Source organism: Canis lupus, chromosome 20, assembly GCF_011100685.1.
Source record: "Canis lupus familiaris isolate Mischka breed German Shepherd chromosome 20, alternate assembly UU_Cfam_GSD_1.0, whole genome shotgun sequence".
In the NCBI taxonomy this organism is placed as follows: domain Eukaryota; kingdom Metazoa; phylum Chordata; class Mammalia; order Carnivora; family Canidae; genus Canis; species Canis lupus.
Genome location: NC_049241.1, coordinates 23,084,828 through 23,096,485, shown reverse-complemented (window position 1 = coordinate 23,096,485; position 11,658 = coordinate 23,084,828). Strand labels below are relative to the sequence as shown.

Below are 11,658 nucleotides of genomic sequence, written 5' to 3'. Positions count from 1 at the left end.
CACAAGTGCCACAATTAGAGGGCTTAATGCTGACATGACTAATGTCCTCACAACTCTCTTGGTATCTTTGCTTTAAATTCTGGAATGCAGGGATCCCTGGGTGGCGCAGCGGTTTGGCGCCTGCCTTTGGCCCAGGGCGCGATCCTGGAGACCCGGGATCGAATCCCACGTCGGGCTCCCGGTGCATGGAGCCTGCTTCTCCCTCTGCCTGTGTCTCTGCCTCTCTCTCTCTCTCTGTGACTATCATAAATAAATAAATAAAATTAAAAAAAAAGAAGGATCATAGTTGCAAACATGAGAATAAGTTAATTAAAAAAAAAAAATTCTGGAATGCATAGAAAGCTATCTTATCTACTTCCCTACAGGAAAGGTATAGGAATGATAACATTAAAATGCTTCTGCAAGCAAGCTCCATTTTAGGACTAACTTTTGAAGTTGATAAAAAGTATACTTTGAAGCAATAATGGATGAAATGGCAGTTGTGATACCCACTATTTTCCCTAATGGACCACTTATTCCCCCAAAAGTAGTTTATACCCTAGAAATGTACTTCAAGGTGAAGCAGTGTCATTTTAACTTGAGCTTATTTGGTGTACTAGATCAGATGTGTAGGCAAAAGACTGAGACACTCTTTCATGTACCATAAAATTGATTTTTTTAACTCTCTGACAATAGAGAGTCCTATAGTAAAGGTGGCATCATGCATGGCCCTAAATTAAATCCCCCTAGATTTTAAATTATCTTTAATGCTATATATTTAGGTCTTAAGTTTGCCATATAGTTCACATGCCCAAAATTAAATGTAATTTTTAAGTTATTTTACACATTTGCATTTAAAATTTCCAAGCCTGGGGTATTAACATGAAGTTTAAAAGCAATAAAATAATCACAAAAACTTATGTACCATCAGCAGAATGAATTTTTTACTTACTAATAGGACAGTAATAATTCTGGTAAGCATCCCATCAAATTCAAACAAAGCCAACAAATGGGTGTCACCTATTTCCATTCCTTTTGCAAAACTAAAATCAAGTAGATGTGATTGTTACTGCTATAAAGGTCATAGTAATATTTTCCCCCCTCCCAATAATTGTGAAAGGACAGGGATAATTAACAGTGCAGAAAAGATGTTTTTGGCATTTCTTAATATATAAAATCTATCCCATATTACAGTAGTATGTGTTTTAATGACATTATGCATTTAATATCTGGGTCAGTCACTTTTCATCTGTAATATATTTCTGCATGACAGCATCTGAGACTATATGGACACACATCTGCTGCAAAATCATTAAACCAAGAAAAAAAATGATTCAGATTTTACTTACATTTAAAGAAATGACTAACAAATGAGAAAAGAGCTAAGAATAAATCATTTACACCCTAAAAATACAACATTTCTAAGAGTTAACAAAATATTTTAATATAATTGACATAAACTGGGTCTCAGAAATTACCCTTGATCTAAACAGAGACTGTTTTATATTTTAAATGATTTACCTTTATAACTACACCTAAGCCATAAAAATCCCAACAGGTTTTATTTCTTTTGTGAATATGTCATGATCAAGCTTTGGTTTATAAAATATTGGAGTTGAGATAGACTTCCTTAGCACTCCATAAAAAGGTGCAAAGAAGTTAAAATGTTATTTTATTTCTGCTAACCTGACGATAGAACATTAATAGAACATTAAAATGCAAACATTTAAATCCTCTAAAGCAAAAAATACAAATACACACACAGTAACCCCAGTAAGTCTATTCATCAATATTTATAAAATAAATTTTCTTCACCAGTTAGAGTTCATTAATCTACATCTGCAAATAAGTTTTGCCAAAATGTTTTGGTGCTGAGACCCCCCCCCTTCAAACCACTTCAATGCAAGGTCTAAAGGAAAAGCTCAAAAGAGGAACAGAATAAGGACCTTGTGAACCTGTCCACATTCCTTTGTGAAGGCAGAAAGACATGGAAGACCGGAGTGGAGATCCATTTTGAAGTCTCTGCTTTGTTCCTCCAGGGTTTCTTGGAGGTATGGTCCTTGGGATCCAGATCAGATGTGAACTGTTGGCAGCCCGTGGCTATAATTCAATGTAATAAAATCATGAAGCGGAGAGGGCTGAGACAGTTAAGTAAATGACACTCCTTAACTCACACATAGGCAAATGTGATGTTGCTGAAATCCAAGACGATTTCCCACAAACCAGCCAGGACAGTAATCCAAAATAAGAGACCTCTGCATCCTGGCGCTCCTCCAGGATCAAGCACAACTCTTTTTGCTACCGTGTTACCTAAAACAAATTAAATAAGTGACCGGTCAGTATCTCATCACCACCAAAGACATTTCTTTCTGCTACTGGATTCAGAAGTCCCTGCCTGTGTCATTTGTGCAACATTTAGCAGTTTGTAACCAACCTCACCTAATCACTGTTCAAATCAAATCCTTCTTCACAGTTCTTGCTTCCAGGTTGCAAAGAAAACATGCACAAAGGCTTCCACAACATGGTATTATGTACCTCAACTTGGTATTTTGTAGAGTTATAAAGAGCCCATCGGATTAGGTATATTTGTTGCCCATAGTTAATGCATGCATGCTGAGCATGCTTTCTGGAAGGCATTAAATTTTTTTCAAAAGAATGCTAATTTAGATGAGTGTATGTCAAGAGAGAAAATGTAGAAAATGTTAGCTTTGTTACTTTTTAATGCAGTTGACTTTTATTTTATTTTAGGGTGTCTGGTGGCTTGGTTGGTTGAGCGTCTGACTCTTGATTTCAGCTCAGGTTGTGATCCCAGGGTCAATAGATTGAGCCCCATGTCAGGCTCTTCACTCACCGAAATCTGCTTGAGATTCTCTTTCCTGCTCCCTATGCCCCTACCCCAACTCACTTGCATGCAAATGCATGCTCTCTCTCTCTCTCAAATAAATAAATCTTTTTGAAAATTTCAAAAATCAAAAATAGGTTCTTTTAGAAAACTGCCATAATTACTAAAAACAGATATTAAGAAGTTTACTGTTGTTTTCTCTATTTTATATACTTAAAATAAAGTAGCAGTTTCTTTAGTTTTATTTGGTCATGTAGGGTGTAAGGTATTTTATAGGTTAGATAATCTGTATACACTCTAGAGGGGGAAAAAAATCCAAAGCTTAAGACTTTAACATATCTACAACATAAAAATACTTGATGACATAGTCATCACTGCTGGCCTTAAGACCCAATCAAGTATTTATTCAAACCTCAGATTTGCTATTAATTGACATATAGACTTTTTTTTAAAGATCTTTTTTTTATTTATTCATTCATGAAAGACACAGATTGAGAGAGACAGACAGACAGACAGACACAGAGACAGAAACACAGGCAGAGGGAGAAGCAGGCTCCATGCTGGGAGCCTGATGCAGGACTTGATCCCGGGACTCCAGGATCACGCCCTGAGCTGAAGGCAGGCACTAAACTGCTGAGCCACCCAGGGATCCCCGACATATAGCCTTTATTTTATATATTCTACAATATAGTTGGTTGCTCTTCTGTTTGTACTGGGAATGCTATAGCAAACACAACAAAAACCCTGTTCTCATGAGGTTTATAGAACAAGTAAACTAGCCCTATTCTAGGTCAAGGACCAGATATGTTCAGCTTTGCAGGCCATACAGTCACTGCCACACTACTTAACTCAACCTTTTTAACATAAGAGGGGCATAAATAATACAGCATGTAAACTAATGGGCATTGTTTCATTCCAATAAAACTCTGGTGTAGATACTGAAATTGGGGTTTCATGTAATTTTCATGTTATGAAACTTTTTTTTTCTTTTTGAATGTTTAAAATGGATAGCCCATTTTTAGCTCACAGATCACAAAATACAGGCCAAGGGTTGGATTTGGCTTGCAAGCCACAGCTTGGGGACTCCTATTGTAGAAGAAAGAGTTGGACCAACAGGAAAAGAAACATGCCAGAAGTGATAGGTGGTATGGAAAAAAATATATGAGGGCCAGAAGGATAGAACTCAACTGATTTCTAGAGGATCATCAGATGAGGAGATGCTTAAAGGATGCAAGGGAACCCTGACTACTTGGAAGAACAACTTTGGCCTTTTCCCACCTGAAACACAAAGATGAGACCAGGGATGCATTCCAGACTGTCAACCTAACAGGATTATTTTGGTAGAAGTGATAAAGGTGTTGTCAAAAGGACTTGTGAGAAACAGGACAAAGGACATGAGAGGATGAGGATTCAAACTCTTGATCTTAAATACCCAGATGATAGAGTTGGTAATTTTCTAAGCTGGGGAGGACTATCACTGCCTCAGCTTCTTCAGCCGCTAAGTATTAAATTAACACCTGCCCCCCTCAGTTGGGTAAGGAGTACGTGACATGTGATGGCATGGTCCAGGGCTTGCCATGTGGTTAACACTCAGGAGAGGGTGGCTCTTTTCCCACTCGCTCTTTCTGGGTCTATCATGCATCCACAGTGTTCAGAGCCAAGTACCAACCTGTAAAAAGGATGTCATTGTCAATAGCATTTTATTTAAGGCAGCTTACTTCGCATGCCCAGCTCATTTTGGACTTAATCTATATTAAAGTTGAATAATAAGATTCTTTAGGATTTGTTTTACTGCCAAGTTTTCATTTTGCTAATTGTATATGGAAGGGTCAATGTCACTTTGGAATTTGGTGGACACAGGTTGCTAACCTGCCAATACTAGCTCCACTCTCACATGACAGGGTACTCTGAGTATTTCAAGCTCTGGCTCTAGGGATTAGGAAAGACAAGACTTCTGGGTAAAGGATACATCTCAGGTGGACCTTAAAAGATAACTAGAATTTTTAAAAAGGGAACAGATGAAGAAGGCAGCAGTAGGATATGGAAATACATGGTCTACTGGGTGAATCACACTGATGGCTCATCTCCAGGTGCTTATACTCTGTTACCCTTGAGAATCGACTGGTGGTCTCTCACCAAGGAGAAACCTGGACAGGGAAATTACCCTGGAAACACAGAGAACAGTATAAATACAAGAACAGAGCAGATGCAGAACCTGGTTAAACAAGAATCAACATAAGAACAACTTTTTGAGAATGGTTTGCTAAGCCCCACCCCAGTCTTACTATACCAGAATATCCTAGGGGTAGTGCTCAAAACAGTGGGTACCAGTTCCCATGATAAGTTTCCTGTGGCCACTGTTACCATTACTAGTAATATTGGGGCAAAAGAGAATGAGGATGATCCATAGGGGTAGCCTAAGAAACAGAGGGAAAGTTACCAGTTAGGGGGTATTCTTACCAGTTAGGGGGTGATCTAAGGCAGATACCATAAGGACTGGGTCATCTTAGATCTTGAAGGTGAGGTGTGTTGCAAGAAAACCTGTTGTTTAACTCCTATCTCTATTTTCTAATATGAAATATTGGGAACATGTAGATATTAAATGGAAACTTTGAGGAACCACATGAAAAGAATCAAGTAGAATTCTTACAAAAAGTTATTTAAATAAAAATTCTCTAAAGCAGATTTTTTCAGCTTCAACATTATTTACATTTGGATCCAGACAATTCTTTGCTAAGAGGGGGCCCTCCTGTGCATTTTAAGATTTTTAGCAGCGTGTCTGGCCTCTACCCCAAGATGCTTGTATAACTCCCCACCGTCCCCACCCTGTGGCAACTAAAAATGTCCCCTTGATGGGAACATTACCCACTGAGAACTATTGCTCTAAAGACCTAGCTCTTCACCCTTAGATGTTGGAAAAATAACTTCTTGAAATTCAATATGATTTACTTCCACTTCTGAAAAAAAAAAAAAGCAGCCCCAGCCAATGGTTCACTTTGGTCCTAAACAACACTGTACAGTTGTGAGGAGCTTTAATATGAACTACTCAAATGTAAAGGAAAACTGAGCCAGGATGACAGAGAGTTCTAATTCTCCATGACAACTAGTAGCTGAATACTCTCTGGGGACACTAAAAACTGTAGAGGCAGACTAAACTTATGGCCACCTTTTCAAAACTGGAAAAGACAGGAGGACTGGCTAGGAAACGGTCTCCCCTCATTGTCATATCTTCATCTAAGTCTGTTAATATCTCGACTGCTCACTCTTTTCATATTTGCATTTAAATGGAAAATAAAATTCTGACATAGGTGGCTTACTGCAGGATTATCTTCTTTTTTTCAGCTTTTCCATGTTTTCATGTTGCTGGCAATGAACTGTTTAAGGAAAATGAAAATTCTTTTGTAATATAGTTAATAACCCATCTAGGGCTGCAATGGTTTTACCTCTGTAGGACCTCTGTTGCATTTGTGGTATAAGGTTGGTGTCTATTTTAAGAAAAAGACACAGCTTCTTAGGGTTCTAAGCTCTTCCCAGAAGCCAGTCACACCTCCACAAATGAATTTATTCTATGTTCATAAGATCTATAAAAGACATAAAATGTTTTATGCAGTTCAAGTCACAATGACTTGGATTAATAAAGGAAGCAGTTTTACTACTTCGAGATTATTCTCAAGTGGCCTATCACTAAAAAAAAAAAAAAAAAAAGGAAAAAGAAAAAGAAAAAAAAGCAGCTAAGTATCATTATGGCTTAGGGAACTGTATTGTGGTTCTACAACTTTTAGAAGTGCCAAATGAAATGTCACTACCGTTGAGGATTTAGCTAGAGCAAACTTATATTCCCAGCACACAGAGCCGAAATGCCCCTAAAGGTTTGCTTCCTGCAAATGCTCTTCGTTACTGCACATAAATAGAGAGGGAGCTGCTCCAGCAAGAGACTACTTAGACACATTCTTTTCCGGAACACAGTTGGCTTGTGTTCATGGTCTTGTTTTATATTTATATCTAACAATCAATACAAGTATAATCTTCCAAATGTTATTTCTTAGTCTACAAGAAATTGGATAAAAGGAAATTTTTATCATTGATGGATGTAGGACCCCAGTTCATTGGCAGCTCCAAGATTTTTATTCAGGAAGGAGATAGGGGGATAAAAGGCTGAAAGGGGCCAATAGGGAAAGGAGAGTAGAATTACTTTAAAGCAGAGTTTGCTTAGCAAGCACACTTGGGTTTACACAGATTGGAAGTTAATTTGGAGTAGCTTAGAAGCAGAGCTGATAGAAATGATGGTAGTGTTAACCTCCTTCCTCCATGAACAAAGGAGGAACTCCACAAGCTTCCAGTGCTCTGGGTATAAAAGCATACAGTAGGCACACCTTAGAGATTCTGGAGGTTTGGGTCCAGACCTCCCTGGTAAAGCAAGTAATGCCATAAAGCAAATATCACAATAAAATGAATATCACAATAAAGCATGCCAAATTAATTCTTCGTTTCCCAGTACATATAATAGTAATGTTTACACTGTACTGTAGTCTGTTAAATGTTCAATAGCATTTTGTCTAGAAAACAAAACAAAAAAACCAATGTATGTGTCCTTATTTAAAAATACTTTATCTTAAAAAATACCTTGTTTAAAAAAAAAAGCTAACCATCACCTGAGCTTCCAGCCCGTCATCATCTTTTTCCTGGTAGAGGGTCTTGCCTCGATGTTGACAGCTGCTGACTGATCAGGATGGCAGTTGCTGCAGGCTGGGGTGGCTGTGGCAATTTCTTTTAACAAGACCATCTAGCCTGCCAAACTGACTGACTCTTGCTTTCATGAACAATTTCTCTCTAGCATGCCACGCTGTTGATAGCATTTTACTCACAGAACTTCTTTCAAAGTGGGAGGCAATCCTCTCCAATCCTGCTGCTGCTTATCAACCAGGTTGATGGAATATTCTAAATCATTGGTTGTCATGTCAATGATCTTCATAGCATCTGCAACCTAGAGTAAATGCCATCTCAAGAAACCACTTTCTCTGCTCATGCATGAGAAGCACCTCCTCCTCTATTATGGTTTCGCATGTGAGTGTAGACATTCAGTGCCATATTCAGGTTCCGCTTCTAATTCTAGTTCTGTTATTTCCACCACATCTCCAGTTACTTCCTTCACTAAAGCCTTGAACCCCTCAGAGTTATCCTTAAGTATTGAAAACAACTTCTTCCAAACTCCTATTAGCTTTGACCTCTTCCCATTGTTCTTAATGGCATCTAGAATGCCCAGATCCATCACAGGGATCATTATCTCCATGACAGCTACTATAGCCTTACAAAATGCACTATTTAAATAATAAGAATTGAAAGTCAAAATGACATCCATTCTGCAGCCCATGGATCAAGGAATCATGTTAGCAGGCATAAAGACGTTAATCAACACTTGTCTCCATCAGAGCCCTTGGGTGACTAGGTGCATTGTCACTGGGTGGTGATATTTTGAAAGGACTCCCTTTACAAGCAGTAAGTCTCAACAGCAGGTCTTAAATATTCAGTAAACCAAGTTGTAATCAGATATATTGTCATCTAGGCTTTGTTTGTTGCATTTCTAGAGACAGAGTAGGTTTAGTCTAATTCTTAAGGACTCTAGGATTTCCGAATGAGCACTGTCTGCAGCCTAAGACCAACAGGTGCATGAGCCCCTACAAGAGTCAGCCTTTGAAGCTTTGATGCCAGGCACTGACTTCTCTCTACCTATGAAAGTCACGGAGGATGTCTTCTTCCAATAGAAGGCTGTTTTGTCTAAAATGAAAATCTGCTGTTTGGAGTAACCAACTTCTTTATCTTAGCTAGAACTTCTAGATAACCTGCTGCGGTTTCCATATCTGCACTTGCACTTTATGGACATAGCTTCTCTGTTAACCCCCATGAACCAACATCTGCTAGATTCAAACTTTTCTTTTGAGAAAAGAATTAGGGCCATGCGCAGGATCAGGTTCTAGTTTAAGGGAATGTTATGGCTGGACTGATCTTTTATCCAGATCACTAAAACTTTCTCCCTATGGGCTTTAATGCTGTCTCCCTTTCTTATCATTTGTGTGCTCACAGGAGTACTTTTTAAAATTTCCTTCATGGGCTCTTCCTTTGTATTCACAGCTTGGTTAATCGTTTGGTGCAAGAGGCCAGGATTTGGTCTACCTTGACTTTTGACAAGGCATCCTGACTAAGCTTAATCATTTCTAGCTTTTGACTTAAAGTGAGAAACGTGATTCTTCCTTTCCCTGGAACACTTAGAGGGCCAAGTAGGTTTATTAACTGGCCTAATTTCAATATTGTTGTTGTCTTGGGGAATAAGGAGGCCTAAGGAGAGGAAGAGAGGCAGGGGAACAGAACACATACATTTGCAGACTTTGCTCTCTTACAGGGCTGGCACACTAAAATTATAACAGTACCCCAAACATCACTGATAACCATTAACAAATAATTTAAAAGGTTTTAAATATTCCAAGAATTACCAAAATGTGACACAGAGACACTAAGTAAGCCAATGCAAATGATGCCAATAGACTTGATTGACTCAGGTTGCCACAAACCTTCAGGTTATTAAAAAAAAAAAATAGCCTGTACAAAGCACAATAAAATGAGATATTCTTCATCAGGTCATTAATCCTAGTCATCTTTATATTACTTACAAAAAGTTTACAACTAATGTGAAATAGTTTTGAGTTTGAAATTATGATTTCTAACTAGCTAAGGAATGAGCTGACTTACTCTACTACTGACAAATTTGAGGTCAGCTCAAATTTACATCTGCACTTTTTTATAAAATGTTCTCATTTGTTCTAAATGTAATGTTTTATTATATTATAATGACCTTGTTTATTACTTTCCATTTGAAAGTTACTGAGTCTATCAAAGTCACTGCAAACATGGTCCCTGACTTCACAGGCCTCTTCCCAGGGAGAAAGCTCTAGGATACGAAGCACCTCAGGACACCCTTCTGTGTAAAGCAGAAGCAGAGTAAATGCTCAGAGATACAGGAGACCTGAATCCACTCGGTGAAGGACTCCAAAGACAAAATGGCTCCAGAGGAAAGAAAGGAGGGAGGCCCATTCCATGAAGAACACCTTTCTTGGCAACCACTAAGGCACATGGGAAGAGGTACCAAGAGAAGGCTGAAACAGGGGGGAAAAAAAAAAGAATGAAGGGAGGTGACTTGCCTGGTTATTTATAAAGAGCCAGATAGGCAAAGCTAGTGGAGCAAGATGAACTTGGTTAGAAGATCTCCATTTCACAAAAGTGATTGTGGTCAGCGTGTGGAGAATGGCCTGAAGAGGGCCATGGTGAATGTGAGGCAGCCACTTAGTCCTCCAGGGGAGCCCCAGTGGGGATGGGACCCCTGGCATCAGGATGCTGACACATGGCTCAAGGAGGGAGTTGGGAAGGACAATCCCAAAACGCAGTAATAGACTGGACGTGGGGAGGTAAGGAAGAGAGATTTCTGGCTCAAGAACCGGAAGGACAGAGGTGTCCTTCTGAGCCCGGGAGACCTGGACAGAATCTCTGGGGGAGGCAACTCCTGACTTTGGACGACTCTGAATTTGGGACCCCAACTACTAAAACTCCTCACAGGAAGGGAGCATTCTCCTTCAGCGAATCCTCTGCGTGTGGCATCTGTCGACACGCTGGCCTGTCGACGCTGAGCCCTTTATTTGAAATTGGGCTCTCGAAGGAGCTGCGATGCATTCGGTGCCTGCCTAAAACCACAAGTGCATCCCCCCAGACCACGCTGCTCTGCAAAATCGGACATAACGGGTGCCACTTAGGATATGGGCTGTTCAAAGGGCCAGAGTAATAGCGTGGCACTGCCCGAGCAAGTTTACAGACAGAAAATAACGTCGTGGTGCCGGGATACAATGAAGAGGGAAACCCGCTTAGGTAATCATCTGTGGAGGCTGTAAGAGAGAATTGTGTTTGTCTATACTTGCCTTTGTAGTTTTGACTTTATTGCCACTGCTACAGGACCAACCTGAGTAATCTGGCAGCACCTTGCAATCCTCTCCTTCCAAGCAAGGATTCATGTGACACCACCATTTCTGAATCACGATGGAAGCTGTAAAACAAAGGCCAAATAATGTCTGTGATACCATTTCTTCCTCCAACTAGGGACAACATAAAGCTCATATACGGATCCATATATTGACTTCAAAGATTGTTAATGAGAACTATTTCACTGTAAGTGAATTTAAAGAATGCCTTCAGCCATACACTCTAGAAAACAGTAAGACGCCAAGCTTTGCAGCATGCCTGGGTACGACTTTGGCACTGCTACTTTTTTTTTTTTTTCCAATGACCTTCAACTAGTTATTTAACTCCTCTTGGCCTCAGTTTCTTTATCTGCAAAATGAGGATAAAAACAGAACCTCACCACAATTGTCAAGAGGATAAAACTAATCCAAATTAAAATCTTGGCTAACCAGGGGCCAATCACTAGGTTGTCAGAAAATGTTAGCTATTGGTGTGGTCATCATTTTGTAGGCTCCAATGGTGGATGCTGGCACTGCAAAGTTGTTATGTTTGATGCTCTTTGTTGCCAAGGGCACAGACTAAAAGTAGTAAACATTTCCATCACAGAGGTGTTCATCTCTCCAACCCATTCCAACCAAGTGGTGAGTAAACCCTTGAACTCACCAACTGGAAGCCAAATGAGGTGGCAGAGCGTGGCACTCCCTCACAGGCTCACATTTTAGACTCGTGATCTCACCTGTGAATTCCCTTTCCTCCTTACCCCATCATCTCTGCTGCCACCGGCCTATAAGATGAGGAAACAGAAAATTCTCTGGGTTTGGAGGCAGATGAAGAGA

The 11,658-nt window shown here is 39.6% G+C and overlaps 1 protein-coding gene across 2 annotated transcripts in view; it reads right to left on the bottom strand.

The window, feature by feature from the left end:
- Window positions 1–896: 896 nt before the first annotated feature.
- The window catches only part of TAFA4 (TAFA chemokine like family member 4), a 165,105-nt gene continuing 154,343 nt past the window's right edge, over window positions 897–11,658 (bottom strand). Inside the window, exons 5-6 of one of the 2 annotated variants that reach the window (XM_038565883.1) lie at window positions 10,824–10,907; window positions 897–2,289 (exon numbers count right to left, since the gene is read on the bottom strand). In XM_038565883.1, the coding sequence (XP_038421811.1) occupies window positions 2,150–2,289; window positions 10,824–10,907 (224 nt within the window). In that variant the 3' untranslated portion in view covers window positions 897–2,149. Of the gene's footprint in view, window positions 2,290–10,782; window positions 10,908–11,658 lie in introns of both variants that reach the window. The other variant, XM_038565884.1, reaches the window with a different exon arrangement.